This window comes from Panthera uncia, chromosome E1 (assembly GCF_023721935.1).
Source record: "Panthera uncia isolate 11264 chromosome E1, Puncia_PCG_1.0, whole genome shotgun sequence".
NCBI classification, from domain to species: Eukaryota; Metazoa; Chordata; class Mammalia; order Carnivora; family Felidae; genus Panthera; species Panthera uncia.
In genome coordinates this window covers 44,459,762-44,484,423 of record NC_064814.1, presented here as the reverse complement: position 1 = coordinate 44,484,423, position 24,662 = coordinate 44,459,762, and the positions used below count along the sequence as shown (strand labels likewise).

The 24,662-nt window shown below is 40.1% G+C and overlaps 1 protein-coding gene across 2 annotated transcripts in view; it reads right to left on the bottom strand.

Moving 5' to 3' along the window:
• Nucleotides 1-24,662, bottom strand: part of RPA1 (replication protein A1) — a 74,169-nt gene that overhangs the window by 11,179 nt on the left and 38,328 nt on the right. For both annotated transcript variants that reach the window (XM_049636751.1, XM_049636752.1), the window contains 8 exons: nt 11,679-11,771; nt 8,700-8,835; nt 6,981-7,083; nt 4,816-4,884; nt 4,484-4,676; nt 4,185-4,324; nt 3,327-3,475; nt 1,006-1,138 (listed from right to left, as the gene is read on the bottom strand). In XM_049636751.1, coding sequence (XP_049492708.1) covers nt 1,006-1,138; nt 3,327-3,475; nt 4,185-4,324; nt 4,484-4,676; nt 4,816-4,884; nt 6,981-7,083; nt 8,700-8,835; nt 11,679-11,771 — 1,016 coding nt within the window. The remainder of the gene's footprint in view (nt 1-1,005; nt 1,139-3,326; nt 3,476-4,184; nt 4,325-4,483; nt 4,677-4,815; nt 4,885-6,980; nt 7,084-8,699; nt 8,836-11,678; nt 11,772-24,662) is intronic.

Genomic DNA, 24,662 nt, shown 5'->3' with positions numbered 1-24,662 from the left:
AAAAATAAATAAAAAAAAACGTTAAAAAAAAAAAAAAAAAAAAAAAAAAGAGTCACCCGCTCTTCTGACTGAGCCAGCTAGGTGCCCACAGGCCTGATTTATTACACACAGTCTCACTGTAGATCTAAGAAGAAAATTGGGAAAAGAGAACCTGAAGAGTGGCTGTTCCTATGACAAGACAATACCTATCTGTCTCATGTTTAAGTCTCAAGATGCCATATGACAGCATCATCAGATGCCGTTGACGACAATGAGGGATAAGGGAGTATAGCGAAACAAGGGGGAAAGGAATAAAAACTGTATTATATAATATGAAAACAATAAAAGTAGGAATTGCTCTTTTGGGGAGCATAAAGGAGAAATAAATGACTTAAATAATGAACTGCTGGCAGAATACAGGTTTAGATCAAGACAGGAAGAGAGTCATTACATACAAACATTGAAAGGAAGCTGCAACTAAAATCAAATACCAGAGCCGATTCCCATCAGAGAACAGTGGCAAAATCTCAGCCCGTGAGAGTTTAATACTGTACAGCCAGTGAGGGCACATGTGAACTGCCTGATGTCTGACCCTGAGCCTGACTAGTGCTCAGTGTTAGCTATAACCTCAAAACCCACCTTCTTGGTGTGTGGGCACTTCAACTTGTAGGCACAATCAGCAAACACAAACATAGACCCGAAGTTATTACCACTTCATCAGGATCCCTCTAAGAATTAACTCTCTAAGTCAGAGTTTCTTTCTTTTTTTTTTTTTTTTTTCTAAGTCAGAGTTTCTAATGTTTTTCTGCCGCAGGATACCTGAGGGATATGACATAGCCTATTAGTAAGCACGACTCCCTCACTCTGGTGATTCTCAACTGTCACGCCATGCTCTGGTCAGACCTCCAGGTAAGAATCACAGCTCTGAATGAATGTCTGACAGGTGGTACCAGAAATCAGGTTGGAAAACTCATCCTTCCGCACACTCTATATGCTTTTGTGAAGAAAGTTAGGAATGTGGGCTACCTTGTCACCATGGCCTAGGTTCTCTGATTTAGCCTCATATAGAGTTTTCCAGTTGGTGTTGCTACCTCCTGTTCCTCCACTCTTTAGATCAGAGATGGAAACACCATCTAAGGCTTGTCCTTCAGAGTCAAACCTGAAAAATAAACAAAGAACAACAGGTACTTTATTATACTTATTGAATATGCTACTTGTTTCTAGACATCAGAGGCTATTCACTAGCCCCCCCACCTGTCCTACATTCATAGGTCGTGGTCACATGGGCTGAAATGATTATGTTCCTCCTTGTATCTTAAGCCAACTGCAGGAAGTGAATGACCTCTTTTCATCTCAATTGCTCTGATGCCCCCCAGTGGTCAAGAAAGACAGTGCCAGAATATCACAGAACCTTTTCTTAAATTAGCATCTGTTATACACAGTTCTTTAGGCTACTGATGCTCATTCTCAGCAAGTAGCCACATTTTTATCATCACTGAACTGTATCAGTATAGAAAGTGACAGTCAGCATATTGACTGTCACGTTTTTTGTGGGAAAAAAAAAATTTCATGGTAAAAGATCTTATAAGTCTGATAGAGAATCTAAAGATTACGTAACCCGAAGTAATTTAAGATATTATCTATTTTCTTGTAGATTTATATCTTAGTGAGGTTCTACCTATGCCAATATTAAAATTAACATTAATTTGTGTTGCATTATGATTAAAACTGATTATATTTCCTGAACACATATCAGCTGACATGAAGGAAAACGGCTCAGAAACATACTTGAGGGAGGGAGGAGTCAGTCTGAGATTAAAAACATGCCAATGTCATCTAAAAGGAGGATAAGTGAAAGCTAACCACAGAGAGAGCAGGCTCCTTAAAAAGGGACCATGTCACAGAATGGGTGCTGCCCTAAGCTGCAGACAACTGCCTTCACATTCTGTCAGGGAAGCGGCTAAATCCGTCACAGAAGCACAGCAAGGTCCATAAATCCATTTCACCACTATCTACACCAGTTTACGGTTTCAAAAACTCCAAGGAGACATTTGCCACCAAAGATAGCTCATCAGGAATCAGCAGAGCAAAGACTGAAGCAGCCCTTCTTACAATAAAAAAATTCCACATTGGAAAAAAGAAAAGAAAACAACAAAAACCCCTCCACATTGTTACAACCAAGATCAAACATCTCCAACCCATGCCTAGGTGGGGTGTGTGCAGTGAACTTCTCTTTGATCAACGGCAGGTTATTTTATTCTGGAGACAGCCGTGTCTTTTTATGTTGACCAGGATCACTGTTAGTGACAAGTAAAATATGAAGACCTTAATGTGGGCATGCCATTAACCTGGGGTCAAGCTCTAGAGCCTGAAAGAAAATCAAGCGAGAAGGACAGACCACAGCTGTGGTTATTTCTGGTCAGACTATGAGCGGGACCTGCCTTATAATGCAATGCCAGCTACCAGAATAGTTAAATACAGATACGTGTGCACCATACTCAGGAGGCTGGCTTAAGTGTCACGAACACTCTAGTAGATGTTTCATGAAACTACTCAAACACTAGTGCTACTACTGGTTCACATTACACTCAAAATAAAAGTGAGAAGTATGTCACAGGAGCGAATTGTTTAATCACTAAAACCCTAAGACATAGGTGGAAACCAATACAATCCCCTGGGACTACAGCTACACAAATTATTTAAGCTCAAGCTAAAGTGTTTTTCCCTGACCACATCAATTCTTGCACACTATGTTTCAGTTTGAAGTGCTCTTTAAAGGCAGAGTTTTAACACCCTAAAAAGCCAGATAGAGTGCAATCTTAACAGGCTCTCATCCGAGTGCCTGGGAATAACAAGGCAGTGCCAACAAGAGCCCACTGTTTCCACTGCACTTTATCAGAGTCCAGTGAACACACCGGAAGATGTGCTCAGCACCAACAACTGGACAGAACGGGGAAGTACACTCTTCGCCCACACCACAGAAGCCCACAGCTTTAAACCTAGGAAAGAAAACTGGCTTTAGCTTACGGTCCCTCAGGTCCCGGCTGGAACAGCCTGGCCCCACCCTACTTTGGCAGGATAGAGGTCAGCATGCGGCACGTCCATGCTAACTGCCTCCTCCGGAATCTCTGGGTTTGTCATGGGATTACAGGCTTGTCAGTTTAAGGGCTTTAAAGCCATCCTCTCAGAAGGCATAATGCCTCCGAGAAATAGAGGAACTGCTCCATTCGGTAACAAAGCCCTCTGTTCTGCAGACAGCTCACATACTGATCATAAGAACCAAAAGAGCCACTTCTTCTCAAAGGCCGGGCTCAAATGACCCCTTGGTTTAGCCCCAAAATACCTACCATCCACGAAGCTTATAGGCCTCCGGGATGTCAGGATTCACAATGACCGTGCTTGAAGACAGTACAGAGAGGCTCCGTCCACCAAAATCAGAAACTCTGGCTCCTTTGATAGCCATCACAGGTTGTCTAGAACCATCAAATCTATCAGCCTGGGTAACAACAAAAACACCAATCAAATACAGTGAACAGGTGTCACTGTCAGGAAGAACACACAGAACATGTTTATAGAAAACAAGGAACACAGTCAATAGTAGAATAAATGCAATAAAATAGTACATGGAGTCTATCCAAGTTAACCTCACTCACAGGAATCTGTTCAAAGATACATTAAAACTAACCTAGGGTTAGAAGAAAGATCACCTCTCTGTATAAAACTTAAATCATAGCATACCTCACAAAAGTAAATCAAATAAAGAATTTCAAATATTCCCTAGACAGCTCAATCCTTCATTAGGAAGGGCCTACATGGCCAAGGCCCCACAACTCTTTTTTTTTTTTTAATTTACATCCAAATTAGTTAGCATATGGTGCAACAATGATTTCAGGAGTAGATTCCTTAGTGCCCCTGACCCATTTAGCCCATCCCCCCTCCCACAACCCCTCCAGTAACCCTCTGTTTTCCATATTTAAGAGTCTCTTCTGTTTTGTCCCCCTCCCTGTTTTTATATTATTTTTGTTTCCTTCCCTTATGTTCATCTGTTTTGTCTCTTAAAATCCCCATATGAGTGAAATCATATGATATTTCTCTTTCTCTAATTTCGCTTAGCATAACCCACAACTCTTAAGACAAGACAGCCACCCAGCTCTTTACATCTCTGCCTTCTGCACACGCTCTGACTGCTCAGTACAAATGCTCACATCTTCTCCCCACAGAGTAGTGGTCACCACTTTCCCCGACATGTCCATCAAATAGATGTCTCTCTTCGAAACTTCTCTGTTGTTAGACTTCACTATGATTTTGGTGGCATCTTCATAGCTCTTGCAGATCCCAATTACGTCTAAAATACAGGCACAATGTGTTAGCAAAAAACGGTCAAAGCTCCCATTACAGCATGATCCAAGGTTGAATGGCGAGCACTTAAGCCTTACATTTCCCTTACATGTTGCAAACAAAAACTAATAATCCCAACTCTCTTTGCTCTCATTTGCAGGCTTACCTATCAGAGAATCTTTAGACTTATTCTCCAGGTCACCAATCGCTGTGAAATCAAACTGAACTGTTGGTAAGTGATGACCATCTTCACAGGGCACGACGGAAGTCTCATTATTGAAGGTCATCTCATAGTCATTTTTAACAGCTGTGAACTGTTTGTTAGCAATCTTCAGGGTGCCTTTAGAGATGTAATAGACCTGCAAAAGAGGCAAGCTGTGGAACGTGGGTAGTCTATCAGACTAAACCACAAATTCCTCACCACTACGCCGTTCTCCGAAGGACGAGAGTCCCCCATGCCGCTCAACTGTTTCAGTTCTCAACGCGACACCACCATACCTTGTTCATGTCAATAAGGGGAAAAAACTTGTCCACTTGCTCGTTGAAAGCAGTAGCTCTGATTTCACCCTGCAGAAACAAGCAAGAACCGGTTAGAATTGTGTCCATCAGGTTTTACCACTGAAAAGCAGGACACCATGGTGTCAAAATGACATCTTTAAGCAGTAACACAAGCACAAATGGGATGTGTGAGAGGTCTACAGATGCCCCAGAAACACGTATTTTGTGGTCACACATTCAAGCTATTAACCCCAGCCAACAACTTGGGTTTAACTAGCTGATCCTGTTACGGTGCTTTATGAACCTCAAATTAGAACCCTAAAAACAAGGCAAAACAAAAAAACCCACGATGAACCTAGTGATTTTAATATTCTGACAACAGAAATAAAAACAAATTTTGAACACTGACACGAATGAAGCCCACAAGGAAGCGTGATGAGCCAAATGAATCACCAGCTGCCCTCACGTTGGCGTCAGGCGAGGGATATATTCGGGAGTCACTGTCAAAATGTTACAATAAGTCACGTTTTCAAGTTGCTTGCGATTTGATTTTCACTTTACTTTTCTGTCAGTCAAAGTACTATAGATGGGGACACCCGGCTGGCTCGTTGGTGGAGCACGTGACTCTTGATCTCGGGGTTGTGAGTTTAAGCCCCACGCTGGGTGTAGAGATTACTTAAAAATAAAATCTTCACTTAAAAAACAAAAACAAACTATAGATGGATAAGAAACTTAAAAAAGGCTCAAATTTTTGCCAACTGACAGATCAGATCAATAATTTGGTAAAAAATTAGGTTCTGATACTGATTCTGCCATCACACAGTCAATACATTTGGGATATCACTCCATCTTCCAAAAACTAAAAACCTAAAACAAACCACCAATTTTCCCCCGCCCTTGCAGAAGTTTGAACCAATAGGATGTAGGCAGCAGCTTGAAAACAATGTGTGAAGTACATACTAGGAATTATAAATAAAACTAACAAACAGCTAACGAGACTGTAGAGAGATTCCACAACTTGGATGTTTTGTCTCTTCATCATGCTTTGGTTTTGTTTAAGTATAGAGTTTGCACAGCCAGAATCCATCTCCCACAAAACCACTCACTTTTCTTTTAAAAAAAAAATTTTTTTTAACATTTATTTTTGAGACAGAGAGCGAGCGAGCATGAATGGAGGAGGGTCAGAGAGAGAGGGAGACACAGGATCCCAAACAGGCTCCAGGCTCTGAGCGGTCAGCACAGAGCCTGACGCGGGGCTCGAACTCCCAGACCGCGAGATCATGACCTGAGCCGAAGTCGGCCGCTTAACCGACTGAGCCACCCAGGCGCCCCAACCACTCACTTTTCAAGGTGGCTGTTATATGCCTTCTGCTGTGGCCCAAAGCAACACTTTGCTCATAACCAGACATCACCTCTCAGGGCTTCAACTTAGCCTGCTAACAAGTCAGACAGAGTGTCTCTGCTTTCTACTGCTCATGAGGCTGCTTATACATTTAAAAAACTGATTATTGGGCACCCTGGGTGGCTCAGTTGTTAAGCATCTGACTTCAGCTCAGGTCATGTTCTCACGGTTCGTGAGTTCAAGACCAACATTGGTTGAGCATGAGCCCCGCTTCTCTCTCTCTCTGCCCCTTGCTCACCTGCCTCCGCCCCCAAACAAACAAATAAATTTCTACAAATGCTTTCATTTAAAATCAAGGATTTTAGAAGTGCCTGGTTGGTTCAGTTGGTACAGCGCGTGACTTTTTTTTTTCTTTTTTTTTTTTTTAAGTAATCTCATCTCTACACCCAACGTGGGGCTCAAACTCACTACACCGAGATCAAGAGTCACATGCTCCATCGAATGAGTCAGCTGGGTTCCCTGAGCATGTGACTCTTGATCTCAGGGTCATGAATTCCAGGCCCCTGTTGGGTGTGAAGCCTATCTAAAAACAATTAATTTAAAAAAATTGCTTTTCAATAAAGTAAAATAAAACGAAGGATTTTATTTAAGACCTTTAACCCTTTGCACACAGAGAGCCATCAAAAGAATACAGACAGGAAAAACCACAATAACAATCATGTTTATTTTTGGCCTACTACTGTTCCTCATCTCATAGGCCTGCACAGAGATGAGCCCTCTGTTTCTTAGGCTCCTCCTATTTCCCCACTTGACAAATACTCACACTTTCATCAACTAGTTCTAGGGAGAAGAGCTTCCCTTCCCCCCGGGAATTACTCCAGGTACGGATCTGACTTTTGTTGGTAACTCGAGCACAGATAGTCCACCTAGAAACCAAACAGATTATGTTAGTGCTCAGTCTTACGTGGGAAATGTCTAAAAGGGTGCCCTATTATCTTCCTATAGTCTTTATCTTATGCATATTCCATTTTTCAATATAAGCTGTATTTTAATCCAGCTAATTAAAACCCCAAGAGGACATACAGGTTTGACAGTTTATAGAATAAGCAAGTAGTAAAACATACGAGATGATTTAACACTAACTCATTCTCCTGTCAAATTAGTAAATTTATAAACCCTCTCCCTTCTCCAAAAAGCATCACCAAGGCAACGGTATCCCCTTAATGAAAGGTTCTAAGCTAGAAAATGCAGTAATACCAGCAATTATATTTTGCCACTATTTTCAATTATGGGAACTGATAAAACTGGTGTCAAACTTCTGTCTCCATTCTAACACACACTGAATATAAATACAAAATTATGGAACACGGTATTGGTGAGCTACCAAAGGAAAACACACCAAAGTACTATGACCTCAGACAGAGGCCACTAAAAAAAGGAGGCACAAGATTCAATCAATATCCAGTCTTGGTGCCTATCCTGGTTGGCACGTGTTGGGCACATTAGGTACCTTACTCCTTACCCCTACACTGCAAAGAGTTGAAGAATGAATAAAAACATAGCTGAAAGAACTCTGAAAAGAGAATTCACTCATTCTCAACTGCTAAAATCAAATGGAAAAGAATTATAAGAAATATCCAGGGGTGCCTGAGTGGCTGAGTTGGTTAAGCGTCTGACTTTGACTCAGGTCATGATCTCATGGTTCGTGAGTTCGAGCCCTGTGTCGGGCTCTGTGCTGACAGTTCAGAGCCTGGAGCCCACTTTGGATTCTGTGTCTCCCTCTCTCTCTGCCCCTCCCCCACTCATGAGCTGTCTCTCTCCCTCTCTCTCTCTCTCTCTCTCTCCTTCAAAAATAAATACACATTAAAAAAAAAAAAGAAATATCCATTCAGGGTATAGTAATGCAGTTATACTAATAGTACAGATTTTTTTAGTCACCTAAATCATACTAACAATTTTTAGACTAAAAGTCACTTATTTATATGATGAGAAGATGAAATGTCTTCTGAATTACAACAAATATTAATTTTTTACTCCTGATGATAAATGGATTTAAGGCATTAAATATTTTTCAAATCAAATTCTTTCAAAATTAATGAAACTCCATAATCTACAGTAGACTGCTTTTCTTGCCTTTTTTTTTTTTAAACATTTATTTATTTTTGAGAAAGAGTAAGCCGGGGAGAGGCAGAGACAGAGAAGGAGATACAGAATCTGAAGCAGGCTCCAGACTCTGAGCTGTCAGCACAGAGCCCAATGTGGGGCTCGAACTCACAGAGCGTGAGATCGTGACCTGAGCTGAAGCCGGACGCTTAACCGACTAAGCCACCCAGGAGCCCCATTCTTGCCATTCTTTTATGATAAGAGAGTTAATGGTTGCCACAATTTGTACCCTCTTCCCCCTCTGGAGGGAAAAAAAGAGATGAAACTTACTTTATGTATGATAGCCCTGAAGTTCGCATATACATAATGCAAGAGTCCATAATAACCCCTAGCATCATACTGTAAGTACATTCTGAACGTACTCTATGGAAAAACTCACTTGGATTGGTAAGGGGTGAGGCTGGCGATGGGTACCACTTTGACCTGTGTTCCTCCAGAACCTGTGTTCGCTAGGTTGGTAGCTCCAGCTTTTCCAAATATCTTTGAGGCACCATAAGTCTTAGATGCAGTGGAACCTTTAAAAACAAACACAAAGAAGGGCAATCATTGGTCTACATAAATTTTATGTAAGTTTTGTAATAACACTCAATTACTGAGGTGTTGCTCATGAAATCATACAAAATGAGAGGCAACGAGTTTTTCCTTTTTATCAATCAAGAGATATGGACATCAGAGACCAAAACAGCAGCTAGAAAAGAGATGGAGAATGAAGGCTGGGCACACAGAAGCTTACTACTTTATTTGCTGACTTAAGCTATGACTGAGGTCAAGATGATAATAGTAGTGAGTCCAGACACTGCTCTTTCAGAGGCCTGTCCTTTTTAACTTTTTTAAAAAATTTATTTTGGGAGAAAGGGGGGGGGGGGGGGGGGGGGGGGGGGGGGGGGAGACAATCCCAAGAAGGCTCCACACTGCCAATGCAGAGCCCGACACAGGGCTCAAACCCACAAACTGTAAGATCAAGAATCGAAATCAAGAGTTGGATGCTCAACTGACTGAGCTGAGACTCATCCTTCTTAAACTATCTTCTTGTATCAACGGGAGAGATAATGGGTCAGAGAAAGAAAATCAACCAACATCCTTGACTGGTCAAACCAACGGCAAGTCACTGCATGTATAAGAAAAAAAAAAAAAAAACAGAAGCGGGGCGCCTGGGTGACTCAGTTAAGTGTCCGACTTCAGCTCAGATCATGATCTCACCATTCATGAGTCTGAGCCCCGCATCGGGCTCTGTGCTGAGAGCTCAGCCTGGGGTTGCTTTGGATTCCGTGTGTGTGTCTCTCTTTCCGCCCCACCTCTGCTCGGTCTCTCTCTCAAAAATAAACATTAAGAAAAAAAAGCAGAAGAAAAGGTTAGGAGGTGAAGGACACAGTAGATGAACCATCTGAGGTGAAGGACACCAATACCTATCACAAATATTTTACCTCAAAACATCTTCAGAAAACGCACTGTTCTCAACTGGTCTATAGGACTGAAAGGTCTACATTGAAGTCTATGCGACTGGGTTTAGTTGGGGGCAAAGGGCAACAATCAGTTTTTGGTTCAAGACAACCAGGTGGCTGGGAACCAAGATCCCTTCTGCCTCTTTACCCAAGCCTAAGCAGCTACTGTGCACTTGGAAAAAACCAGGTAATTAAAGCTTATAAACACAGGAATTCCTTTATATGCACAGTTTCTATAAAGTTTCAACCTCCAAATTCAGAAAATGTAATTTAGTCCAATTACTTCAAATCTTCTCTATCAAAACATTTCTTTAGAATGGAATTTTGCTAGAGATGTAAACCTACCATTATTCAGCATTTATTTACTGAGTTTGTACAACCTGTAAGACATTATTCTAGGTATTTGTAGCATTACAAAAAAAAATTTTTTTTTAATTTTAGAGAGAGCATGTGCATGAGCCAGGGAGTGGGAAGAGAAATAACCTTAAGCAGGCTGCACGCTCAGCCTGGAATCCGATGAAGGGCTCCTTCCCACAACGCTGGGATCATGACCTGAGCCAAAATTAAGAGACAGACACAACTGACTGAGCCCCAGTCACAACTGACTCAGGTGCCCCAGTATTTGCAGCATTTAATAAAAACCATACAGACTGTCCTAGATCTTAACAATTTCCTATTCTAACTGAGGAGTCAAGAGAGAACTACACATACAACAGTAATAATTGCATCAAGACTATGCAAGGAAGCAAGTGAACTTCGCAGAATACATGTGTATATGCATACGTAATATCATCAAGAAGATAGTTATACAAAACATGCTTCCCCTCAATACACACCCAGTCTTTTTTTCTTTCACCACCCAGTTGATGTGTGTTTAAAAAGCATTAACTGACTTTTAAAAATAAATGTTAATATAAGCCAAAGACAGACAACTGGGAAAATAAATCTGTGAGAAGAAGGAAAGGAACAATATACGATTTGCATTTCAGGCCTAAGGAAGTGACTTTTACATTATTTACCATGTTAGTATATCTATGCCACTACCTCCTTCAACAGAACATAATTTGAGAGTTGTGTATAAATAGATACACGTATACAGGGGAGCTAGATGGAAGGTAGACTGACAGATATTGCAAGATAGATACAAACATCAAAGAACAATGAAGTCCCATGTCCTGAAAGTTTCACAGCCACCTTAGTGATGCCTTAACCTTGTTTTTCTTAAAATCTCAGCATTTAAAATTAGCAATTAATAGTTGAGAGGAAGAAAGGAGGGGGTGTATGAGACACTGTGACAGAAAAAAAGGACCTCTAAAAATAAATCCAACCAAATTCCACACATCATCATTCTCAATAGTAGTTCCTAAAGTGAAGGCCAGAAAGTAAACAAAATGATTCCATTATAGCCTCTCAGGACCTACTGCAGAGAGTTAAAGGAAGAAATGATTTCTCATCCATGAGACTGAGAAGCAGAACCTATGACCGGTATAAATGATACCGTCTTCACATTAAGATAAATACCCGTGAGGGCCCCAAATGGGAAACTTGGAGAGAGACAAGCGAAATTCAGTTAAGGGGATTCCAAACAGTTAAAAGGTGCAAATTTAAAAGATATGTAAATTCACAAGTCAAGAGAGTGCAAAACGTAAGATGTGAGAAACCACCAGATAAACTATTAACAGAGAACAGTGTATCATTCTGATTAAAACAGGCATATGAAGTATCTTTAAAAGGCTATCTTTAATCATTTTTTCAATCACATACTTTACTGTAAGAATTGGAACTATCCTTTGCAAGAAGCAACTAGCATGAATGACATTTTGAAAACTCCCTTTAGTCCCAGGTTAAATTTCTAAACACTACTCAGAAGCCTGATACATATAATTGGCACGTGTCCTCACACAGTAGTAGCTTACCCATCCCTGAGCTCCCATTCTGTTGCTGGGGCTTGCTGGCTGGCGGGTTGGCTGCTGAGGCCGGAGAAGGAACTACCTGCTGCTGCCCGTGTCCTGGGAACCCAAAAAAAGACAACTTTAGTGCAAATAATCCAGCTTTAAAGATTTAAACTTAAGCAGAAGAAATACTCCAAGAAAGTGTAATTTTTTTATTTCGTTAAAGACTCTCATGGGTCAGAATTCATGCTGTTGCATTCAACTGCATGCAGTCAATTTGCTAGGGGTTCACTTTTGTTTTCATTATATGAAAGGTTGGCTCCATTCACCTTTCACCTGTTTATAATTGATAGCTTTCAGTTTTAATGAGGTTCTCCCCTAAGGCCTTGCCCATTTCTCCTGCCTGAACCTGAAGTCAAGTCACTGGGCTGAATCGGTGACATTACCACTATTTCCATAGCAACAAATCGATGTCATCAACAGAACTGTGTTCACGGCAGGATCTATCAGAAGCAAAAGCTGGGTGGTAAGAAAAACCTAAAAGCAGTTCAATTGTCTCTGAAGTGCTCCTGCTTCAAAGGAAAAGGAGACATTCAGAAAGGATTCTACCCTTTCCCTCCCAAACAAAGCCACCTTATTTTGAAACCGACAGTTGGTGGAAAATGAGAGTTGAAAGAGGCTTAGGTACCGTGAAGTGCTAGTGAACTGTCACAGCAGGGAGAGATGAGATGGGGTTCAGAAGCAGGTGTGTCAAGGAAACAGGAAGATTAAAAGGAAAGGAGGGGAAACGAACATGTCTCTCAAGCAGAAAATAAGAAATACCATACCACGAGAGTATTTATTTGCCCTTCACCCTTTCTACAAGTGCTTTAGGAGTTGAAAAATGTTAAAACTGCAAAATATACCTAATGTAAAAAAAATAATAGATTTATGGAATTTGATTTTGCCTTTGTGGTGGGCACTAATTTAGGCTGTTCACACAAATACAGCTCAAAAAGATTTCCTAGAAAGTCCTACAAACAAACATGGTGAGCACTGCTGAAAAGGCTCCCCACCCACCACCTTGTCTCTGCCTTCTCCAATCACTAGGCTTATTCCTGCTGGGCTTCCCAAGGCTGTACCTCGAACGGGCCTATTACACCCTGACTTCATTTCCTTCTGCCAATATTCTCTTAACTAGTACAACAAAACGAAGAGCTAACCGTGCCATTCGAGTACAATAAATTTAGCATAAAATTAAAAAGGTTAAAACAGAATTTCTTATTCTTTAGTTCTTCCTACGGAGGGAAACATTGAGACCTTGCTTATTTCTTTTCTTTAATCCCAATTACCTATTTCACTCATTCCCCCCTCCACCTCCTCTCTGGTCACCACCAATTTGTTCTCTGTGGTTGATTCTATTTCTTGGTCTCTTTTTTTTCTTTTATTTTTCTTTCTTAAATTCTACACATGAATGATGTAATATGGTGTTTGTCTTTCTCCTACTCACTTAGTTCACTTAGCATTATACTCTCTAGCTCACTCCATGTCGTTGCGAATGACAAGATTTCAATCTTTCTATAGCTGAATAACATTCCATCGTATATATGTACATACACACACACACACACACACACACACACACACAATCTTCTTTATCCATTTATCTATCAATGGACACTTGGACTGCTTCCATAACTTGGCTACTGTAAATAATACGGCAATAAACACAGGGATGCTTGTATCCTTCTGAATGAGTGTTTTTGTATTTCTTTGGATAATACCTAGTAGTGCTATTACTGGATCCCAAGGTAGTTCTATTTTTAACTTCTTGAGGGAACCGCCATAAGGTTTTCCACAGTAGCTGCCCAGTTTGCATTCCCACCAACAGGGCAAGAGGGTTCCTTTTACTCCTCATCCTTGCCAACACTTGTTTCTTGTGTTGTTGGTTTTAGCCATTCTGACACGGTATGAGGTGATATCTCATTGTAGTTTTGATTTGCATTTCCCTGACGATGAGTGATGTTGAGCATCTTTTCATGTGTTGGCCATCTATACGTCTCTTTTGGAGAAATGTCTGTTTATATCTTCTGCCTGTTTTTTGGCTGTTGAGTTGTACATATCAGTTCTTTATATAGTTTGGATACTATGCCTTTCTTGGGTATATCATTTGCAAATATCTTCTCTCATTCCCTAGATTGTTTTTTAGTTTTCTTGACTATTTCCTTCAGTATGCCCAAGCTTTTTATTTATAAACTGTAGTCCTAACAGTTTATTTTTGTTTTTATTTCCCTTGTCTCAGGAGACACATTTAGAAAAATGTTGCTATGGCCAATGTCAAAGAAATTCCTGCTTATGCTCTCTTCAGGTCTCACAACAGGTCTTTAATCCATTTTGAGTTTATTTTCGTGTATGGTGTAAGAAAGTGGTCCAGTTTTCCCAACACCATTTGTTGGAGAGACTGTCTTTTTCCCATTGTATAGTCTTTCCTCCTTTGTTGAAGATTAATTGATCACATACTTATGAGTTTATTTGTGGGTTTTCTTTTCTGTTCCACTGATCTGTGTGTCCATCTTTGTACCGGTACTATACTGTTTTGATTACTACAATTTGTAGTATAACTTGAAGTCTGAAATCATGATACCTCCAGTTTTTTCTCTTTCAAGACTGCTTTAGTTATTCAGAGTCTTTTGTAAACATTCCACACAGATTTGAGGATTATTTGTTCTAGTTCTATGAAAATTGCTACTGGTATTTCGACAAGGATTGCATTAAATCTGTAGATTGCTTTGGGTGGTATAGACATTTTAACAATATTTGTTCTCCTAATCCGTGAACATGGAATGCCTTTCCATTTCTCTGTGTCATCTTCAATTTCTTTCATCAGGGTTTTATAGTTTTCAGGATCCGGGTCTTTCACCTCTTTCATTCAGTCTATCCTAGGTATTTTATTATTTTTGGTGCAATTGTAAATGGGGTTGTTTTCTTAATTTCTCTTTCCATGGCTTCATTATTAGTGTATACAGATTTCTGTACAATGGTTTTGTATCCTGTGACTTCACCAAATTCATGTATCAATGCTAGTAGTTTTTGGTGGAGTCTTTAGGAAAGTTTTATTTCTTCCTTACCAATTTGGATGCCTTTTATTTCTTTTTGTTTTGAGAGACCTTACTTACATAGAAAAAAAGAGCCTAGATTTTTTTTTTTTTTTTTTTAAGTAGACTTCACACAGGGCTTGAACTCATGACCTTGAGATCAAGACCTGAGCTGAGATCAAGAGCTGGATGCTTAACTGACTGAGCCACCCAGGTTCCCCAAGAGACTAGATTATTGATAATGAGTTTTTGTGATACTTTTTAGTTTTTCCATCATCTCTGAATTTACCAAGTGTCATATGAAATTGCATGGGAAAACTGCCCTTCTTTGACAATGTATCTAGTGATGGAACACTTTGAAATTTTAAAGTAAACTGTTTCTTAAATCGGTAGGGAAAAATAACTGGAAAAAATAAAACTATACTTATTGGGGCTAAGTAACTGGAAAAAATAAAACTATACTTATGTGCTTCAAGGAATATATTCAAAAGAATCAAAAGATTTAAATATTTAAAGATGGAGCCATAAAAATATACAAACTCCACTCCACCTAGTTCCACTGTTTCAAACACATCTCAAGTCCCTTCTTCAGTATCATGCCTGCTTCTTCAAGTATCTTGCTGAATAGGACACGGTCATGGGATCATGCTGATCTCTTAACACTTAATTTCTATCACAACATAACTAACCTTTATGAGGTAACTAGAGTGATCAAATTACAGCAACAGAAAACACAACAGTGTTTACTAGGGACTGGCACGAGTAGGGAATGGGGGATTATGGTCTAATGGTTAGAGTTTCAGCTTGAGATGATGACTGAAAAAGTTCTGTAGGGGTGCCTGGCTAGTCAGTCCTGTCAGTGGAGCATGTGACTCTTGATCTCAGGGTTGTGAGATGGGGCCCCATGCTGGGTGTAGAGATTACTTAAAATAAAATGTTAAAAAAAAAAAAGTTCTGGAGATGGATGGTGGCGATACTTGCACAACTATGAATGCACTGAATGCCACCAAACTGCACTTAAGAGATGTAAATTTTTTTCTGAGTATTTTACCATAATTTTCAATAATATAACTTGCCTATTTACCTATTCTAGGTTGAATTTTTTTTAGATATTTTAACATATGAGTTAAAGCATTATTTTTTTTTTCATGCTAGGGATTTTTAAAAATGTTAATTCATTTTCGGGGCGCCTGGGTGGCTCAGTCAGTTGAGCATCCGACTTCGGCTCAGGTCATGATCTCATAGTTTGTGAGTTTGAGCCCCATGTAGGGCTCTGTGGTGACAGCTCGGAGTTTGGAGCCTGTGTGTGTGTGTGTGTGTGTGTGTGTGTGTGTGTGTGTCTGCCCCTCCCCCACTAGTGCCCTGTCTCTCAAAAATAAATGTAAAACCTTTTTTTTAAATGTTTATTTTTGAGAGAGAGCATGCGCATGAATGGGGGAGGGGCAAAGAGACAGAAGAGGACAGAGGATCTGAAGTGGGCTCTGGGCTGACAGCAGGGAGTCCAATGTTTTCCCCTCTTATTTCAACTATTTGGAAATATTTTATATTTGGGTAAGTTGTCTAGTTATATACTTTGCATTTCTCTATTTTTTTCTTATCTTTACTGGAAATGGGGGTGAACAACTTAAATACCAAACTGGTATTTGAAAGGAGAGTGTATAAGGCATATGGTAAAAAGTGGGGTTGGGAGAGAGAAGATTTGATAGATTATTAGCACCTGCAAATGAAATACATATATTTTTTAATTATCTAAATTTAGACTGGCAGACATTTAAACGTGGATGACTAGGATTTTTATGTGTGTTCAGCGGGAGCTTCTGAACAAAGGCCAGCTGAGTCCCTCCCAGTACTCTGGTAGCTGTTTCTCCAGCAGCCATTACTCTAGTTCAGTTGGTTTACTGTAACCAACAGTATTTTGTGGGTTTTTTTAAGTTTGTTTATTTTGAGAGAGACAGCATGAGCAGGGAAGGGGCAGAGGTGGGGGCGGGGGAGAGAGAGAATTCCAAGCAGGCTCCACGCTGCCAGCTGTGGAGCCTGACACGGGGCTTGAACCCATAAACCACCAGATCATGACCAGAGCCAAAACCAAGAGCCGGACGCTTAACCAACTGAGCCACCCAGGCACCCATATTTTGTGTAATTTTGTTTGCTTATTAAAAATCCCCAACACCAAAGGACGCCTGCCTGGGTGGCTCATTTGGTTAAGCGGCCGACTTCAGCTCGGGTCATGATCTCACAGTTCGTGGGTTTGAGCCCCGCACTGGGCTCTGTGCTGACAGCTCAGAGCCTGAAGCCTGCTTCGGATTCTGTGTCTCCCTCTCTCCCTGCCCTTCCCTCGCTCATACTCTGTTTCTCCCTCTCTCAAAAAATAAATAAACATTTAAGAAAAAGTGTAATAAATGTCTTGTGTGTGTTTACAGGTACTAAATCTGACGCCACACAGAACTACAGTATACACGAAGCTACAGCAGTTATGCTAGCACATCAAAGTGTTTTTTTTTTTCTTTTTATTTAAGTTTACTTATTTTGAGAGAGCAGGAGAGAGTGCAAGCGGGGAAGGGGCAGAGAGAGAGCCAGAATCCCAAGCGGGCTCCGAGCTATCAGCACAGAACCTGATGTGAGGCTCAAACTCAGATCATGACCTGAACCAAGAGCAAGAGTCAGATGCTTAACTGACTGGGCCACCCAGGTGCCCCGAATGCCTTTTTTTCTTTTTAAGTTTATTTATTTATTTTGAGAGAGAGTGGGAAAGAGAGCGCATGTGCACAAGCTTGGGAAGGGCAAAGAGGGAGGAAAAGAGAGAATCCCAAGCAGGCTCCGCTCTGTCAGCACAGAGCTCAATCCCCTGAACCGTGAGATCATGACCTGAACTGAAATCAAAAGTTGGACACATAAGTGACAGAGTCACCCAGGCACCCCACTTTTTCTTTTTTTCAAGTAAGCTCTAGGCCTTGAGCTTGGGCTTGAACTCAGGACCCCAAGATCAAGAGTCACGTGGTCCACCAACTGAGCCAGCCAGGTGACCCCAAAGCATATTTCTTTTAATAAAAAATTGACAGAATGTACTTTTTACATTTTAAGGGAGATTAGTAAGGAAGCAGATACAAAACAATTCCATGGGAGCTAAAAAGGATGGCTGATTTGAACTTGATGAGGTTGAGAACCAGAGGAGAGTATAAAGGGTGGGAAGCAAGGGATTTGTCAGGATTCAAAACGACAAGGTGATCAATCCCAAAGGCAAACTGCAGATCCCAGATAAAATCCAATGGGCGATCTAATTGTTATAATTTCTTATCAGTATATAATTTACTGGTACAGTCAATTACAATCATTGGATTCTCAGACTCAATAAAGCACAGTGTATTTAACAAGACACCAATTAGGCTATATATGAATAATAGCTACAATCTTTGAGTGCTTACTATGCACCAGGTACACAGTTAATCTTCAGGACTATGACAAAGGCACTATTACTATCTTCATTTAACAGATGAAAAAACTGGGTTAAAGAGGGCAAGTAACTTGCCCAAAGTCACACAGAGCTAGGAAGAGGGAGAATCCAGTCCTGATCCACGTTTGTCTGACCAGATCCACCCACTTCACCACCATCCAGTTAATTTTTAATTGTAAGCAACCTATTCTGGCAGCCAAAACTCTAGTTATATAGAACATAACTAATAACCGAAACATCTAAGTCACTAATCTTGTTAGGGCAATCTTAAACTCCTGCATTGGCCCACACTTGCAAATCTGGCACAGGAGACAAGAGACAGTCCTGAAACCAAATGGATGACAAGAGTCCTGGTGCATTCTAAATTGCAACAATCGCCCTTCAATTTAATGCGCTGCAACACAGCTGCTGACCACAAAACCCGAAATTAGTCCACGGCTAAATGAAAATCTTTCTAAAAACTGAAATTATACCCCCAAACAGCAATACAGAGAATCAACTGCTAATCTTCTGTTTTGTGCCACCTGCAAATGAAACCATCCCACTAAGATGAATTAAGGTCCTAATTCTTAGACTCTTTTGCTCTGTGCTAGCTTTAACCACTGTCTCTGAACCAGGGGGAAATAGGACATTAAAAGACTCTACCGGGGCACCTGGGTGGTTCAGTCCGGTTAAGCATCTGACTTCAGCTCAGGTCATGATTTCACAGTTCGTGAGTTCAAGCCCCGCATCGGGCTTTGTGCTGACAGCTCAGAGCCTGGAACCTGTATTCTGTGTCTCCCTCTTTCTCTACCCCTCTCCCTGCTCGCACTCTGTCTCTCTCTCTCTCAACAAAACATAAAAAAAAAAAAAAAAAAAAGAAAGAAAAAGAAATACTCTAGCTTCTCAAGTTACTTGCACTTACACCTATCATTTTTATTATCATTATAATGGTATATTTGGCTGACTTAGTTGGTGGAGCATGCTACTCTTTTTTAATAACTTTAAAAAAATGTTTATTTTTGAAAGAGAGAGCGTGAGGAAGAAGGGGCAGAGAGAGAGAGTGAGACACAGAATCCAAAGCAGGCTTCAGGCTCTGAGATGTCAGCACAGAGCCGAACATGGGGCTCGAACCCACGAACTGTGAGATCATGACCTGAGCCAAAGTCAGATGCTTAACCGACTGAGCCACCCAGGTGCCCCATGGAGCATGCTACTCTTAATCTCAGGGTCATGAGTTCAAGCCCCACATTGGGTACAGAGATTATTTAAAAAACTTTCTTTTTAAATATATATCAGGAGCACCTGGTTGGCTCAGTCATTTGAGCATCCAACTCTTGATTTTGGCTTAGGTCATGATCTCACAGATGATGGGATCAAGCCCCACACTGGGCTCCACTCAGCACGGAGCCTGCTTGGGATTCTCTCCCCCTCTCTGTGTCTCTCCCTCACTCATGCTTGTGCTCTCTCTCAAGTAAATAAACATTAAAAAAAATTTAAAAAATATATAGTGGTAAATGAGCCACCAGCTGAGAAAAATTAGCTAACAACCACAGAATATACAGAGTAACAAAAACTCAATTTCTACTAGCAAGTACCTCTTAACAACCAGAAAAAGAAAAAAAAGTCAACCCATTAGTTAAAAATTCCTGTTGGCATAATATGATCGGAATAAGGCTGAAAAAAGTTCCAACTTCTACCTTTCAATAATAAATAATGCTAGTAACTATGTATCATATAAGAAACTTAAGTCTAAGTAAAATAATGTTATAAACACTGTAGGTACACAGTAGTAATATACATAGTGACAAAAATATATAGTGATAGATATGGGAGTTTAAAATCATCCAATCCAATATTATATGAAACATGAATTACGTTTGAAGTTTTATTTCTCATGTTTGGAAAATTCTGTTAAGTATCTGTACTTAATGTGGTACTAGTTCCAAACAATTTCAATGCACATTTTGTAATTCCTCTGCCTATTTCCCAGTTGGGTTTAGTCAATTAATTTCACAGCTCACCTGATATGTCACAGGTTCTGGGTTAAGTGCTTGGAGGATACAAATCTAACTTTACTTCTCTCCTCACTAGTAACAGTTTCCTTGCCTTCACAATAGACAATTAGAAACCATTTGTGTGAAATACACCACAATGCAATAGCCACTGTAACAAAGCTATTTCCACCATGGTCCAAGTAACAAAGTGTTATTGATCTGGTTACAATGAAATTCAATAGCAAATAATCCTGGACAGCAAAATCTTCCCTCATCCCTCTGCACTTTAACAGGCCCTGAAGAAAAAGAAGAGCGAGTGGAATGGACTATTGAGACAAAGGAGTTTTTCCGCTAGTTCTATAGTCCTGACCCCAAGCGATAATTACCTTTCAACCCTTTCAACTCCAGCTTTATCTCAAATACTTTTCCCCTGAAACACAAAATGTCCACAGCAACCACTCAATTAAATACAACATAAAAAACATTAGAAATCTGGACAAAGGTGATAAAGTTGGGCACAATGATCTCTCCCTCAACCCTTCTGCATCCAAAGATTTCATAGAGATGCTAAACACTGTTTTGTCCTGAAAGCTTGAGAAGATAACCAATGTGCTCATTTTAACAGAACTTTACTACTGCAAAACAAATGTGATGTTCCAACTTAAGATTTTAGGACTTATTACCTACATAAGCTTCAGCTTTCCTTCTCCAATTTATTTATTTATTTTTTAAGTTTACTTATTCATTTTTAGAGAGAGAGAGAGGCAGAGAGAGAGGGACAGACAGAATCCCAGGCAGGCTCCATGCTGCCAGCACCGAGCCCAATGTGGAGCTTGAACTCACAAACCCAAAGCAGAAACCAAGAGTCAGACGCTTAACCGACTTAACCCAGGTGCCCCCTTCTCCAATCTAAAGTACCAAATTACTATGTTTTGTATAGGTAAACATTAAAATCTAGAAGGGTCCATTTTTGGAAGAAGCACAATTAACCAAATTTTCCCACTTCTAAAAATCATACAGAGCATAAAGGAGAATGAATACATACTCTACACACAAACACCCCACATAGAGACTACATCTTTAGTGAGTTGAAGGAGCAGAGAAAACCCATCAATTCCAAATTACATGAAAAGTGAAGCTCAAAACACCATAAATCAAGAAACCAATTGTAAGACAGAAGTGGCAATCATGATTTAAATATAGAAAATGTAATTGTGTAGATACTAGAATAAAACATGGGGGCACGTGGGTGGCTTAGTTAAGTGTCAGACTTCGGGCTCAGGTGATGATCTCACGGTTAGTGAGTTCAAGCCCCATATCCTGCTCCTGTGCGTACAGCTCGGAGCCTGGAGCCTGCTTCAGATTCTCTCTCCCTCTCTTTCTGCTCCTCCCCTGCTTGCGTTCAGTCTCTCTCGCTCTCAAAAATAAACATTAAAAAAAAAAAATCTTTTTTTAAGTAACATTTGAACATATTCAATGGCCATAGTAAAAGGTAGAAGGTTGGTGGTGGCCCCTGGGTGGCTCAGTGGGTTAAGCGTTCAACTTCAGCTCAGGTCCTGATCTCAGTTTGTGGGTTAGAGCCCCGCGTTGGGCTCTGTGCTGACAGCTCAGAGCCTGCTTGGCATTTTCTCTCCCTCTCTCTCTCTCTGTCCCGCTGCCGACCTCTCTCTCTCAAAGTAAATATATGTAAAAAAAAAAAAAAAAAAGGTGAATACTTTAATAACTTTGGAGTAAGGAAGGCCTTCCTCGTTTTTTTTTTTTTGATGAAAAAAAAATTGTTTTTAGGTAGGCTCCATACCCAATCTGGGGCCTGAACTCACAACCCCAAGATCAAGAGTTGCATGCTCTACCAGCTGAGCCAGCTAGGAACCCCTAAAGACCTTTCTAATGATGGTTCAAACTTCCAAAGTCATTTAAAAAAGACTGGAAAATTTAACCTCATAAAAAACAGCAACAAAAAAATTGCTTGTGGCAAAAAGCCACCATAACCAAGTAAAGAAGGCTTTTTATAACTCATATCAGAGACAAAGGACTAATCTCCCTACTCTTTAAAGAACTGTTAAAAATGGAGAAGAAAAAGACGAACAACCCAAAAGAAGAATGGAGGATACACAGTTCACAGAGAATCAAAAGCCCTCAAATATTTAAAAGGATGCTCATCTTGCTGCGAATACAAATTAAACACTACACTGAGATGTCAGCTTTCATCTATGAGACTGGTGAAAATTCAAAAGATTGATAACGCACTCTGTTGGTACAGCTGAGAAGAAACTAGTACTTTCATGCACTGCTGGTGGGAATGCAGAATGTTACCATGCTACAGAGGGGAATCCTACCATATCTACCTACCACTGATGCATTTATCCACTGATCCAGGCAATCTTACTTCTGGCAACCAAACCACCTCTGTCAATACACCCACGTATGTACAAAGTTACTCGCTGCAGTACTGTTTTCATTGCTACAGCATGCAAACAAGCCATAATGTAACAAGGCTGGTTACACTATGGAACAGCTACACAACAGAACACTCTTTAATTGTTTTGTTTTGTTTTTTAAATAAGGAAGATCTCTAAGTGTATATACATGGAAATATCTCTAAGCTAAAAAAAAATTTTTAAAGCAGGATCAAAAAAGGGAAGGGGCACCTGAGTGGCTCAGTTGGTTAAGCATCCGACTTTGGCTCAGGTCATGATCCCACAGTTCATAGGTTCAAGCCCTGTGTCAGGCTCTGCACTGACAGCTCAGAGCCTGGAGCCTGCTTCAGATTCTGTGCTTCTCTCTCTCTCTGCCCCTCCCCTCCTTGTGCTCTCTCTCTCCCTCTCTCTCAAAAATAAATAAACATTAAAAAAATGTTTTTAATCATAGAAAATTTTTAAAAAGGTAAGATAATATACACAATATCCTACCTTTTGTGTAAGCAAACTGGAGCACAGAATAAAAATAGATAATATTTTTATTTGGTATATATTTGCATAAAGAAACACCCAAAAGATAAAAAGAAACTACTAAAATTGGTTACCTATACAGGTCAGCAGTGGATACAAACATGACATTAGCCGGCGGCAGGGGTAGCAGTAAGATTTCCCTAAATATACAATTTTGTACTTTTCACTTTGGAAACATGTAATTATCTATTCAAAAGTTGCAAGGAAATTAATGTTTATAAAAAACAGATGTCTGATTATCTTAATTATATTTCCATTTTTAAAATTATGCAAGTTTGGGGGCACCTGGGTGGCTCAGTTGGTTAAGCGTCCCACTCAGGATTTTGGCTCAGGTCATGATCTCATCGTTCATGAGTTTGAGCCCCACATCAGGCTCTGTGCTGACAGCATGGAACCTGCTTGGAATTCTCTCTCTCCCCCCTCTCTGCACCCCCGACTCGTGCAGGCACACTCTTTCTCTCAACATAAATTAAAAAAAAAAAAATTATACATGTTTTAATGGACAAATATACTAACATGAATTAGACTACTTCTGATTATATATACACACAGAAACATTCCTATAATAGATTCAACTCACACACTCTATTAACTAAAATACAATTTTCGTAATAGGCAAAAATTTTGATATGAAGGTTAATCTTTGAAGGTCTGGGTACAGTGGAAAGCATCTTCACCTGGAAATCAGGAATAATGAGTCTCATCTGTTGAAGCGACTCACCTGCTGTGTAATTTTTAACTTGCTCTGCAATCTTGGCCAAGTCACTTATCACCTCCTTCACTTTCATTCTGTCTTATGATTAACACATAAACTGATCTCTAAACTGATCTCTATAACAGTTCCTTCTATCTCTTAACGTTCTGTGATTGTGCAGCAGGCCTGAGCATCTCAAACTTTCCTTTCCTTTCCATTAACTCCACTGAGGTGAAGACCAGAACTGAGTCCCAGATAGGAAAACAAGGACAGGATGCAGTTTGCTTCTAGCACAAAAATTACTGGGATCACATTTATCTTTCTTAAGCAAAAGCTTGACTAGTAATTTTTGATTAATGATAAATTGAAGAATTATGCTTGATAAGTTTAAATTTAGACAGTGAATTAGTGTACTTTAGTAGAAACCACCTAAGCACCTTTCTTTATTAGGACCAACAGAAACGGTTTAATTTTAACCAGAACAGTTATTTCTCTAAGTTAAAAACAAACACCTATTGGGAATGCAAGCTGGTGCAGCCACTCTGGAAAACAGTATGGAGGTGCCTCAAAAAACTAAAACTAGAACTACCCTACGACCCAGCAATTGCACTACTAGGCATTTATCCAAGGGATACAGGTGTGCTCTTTCGAAGGGACACATGCACCCCAATGTTTATAGCAGCACTATCAACGATGGCCACAGTATGGAAAGAGCCCAAATGTCCATGGATGGATGAATGGATAAAAAAGATGTGGTGTATGTATACAATGGAGTATTACTCAGCAATCAAAAAGAATCAAAAGAAATCTTGCCATTTGCAACTACGTGGATGGAACTGGAGGGTATTATGCTAAGTGACATTAG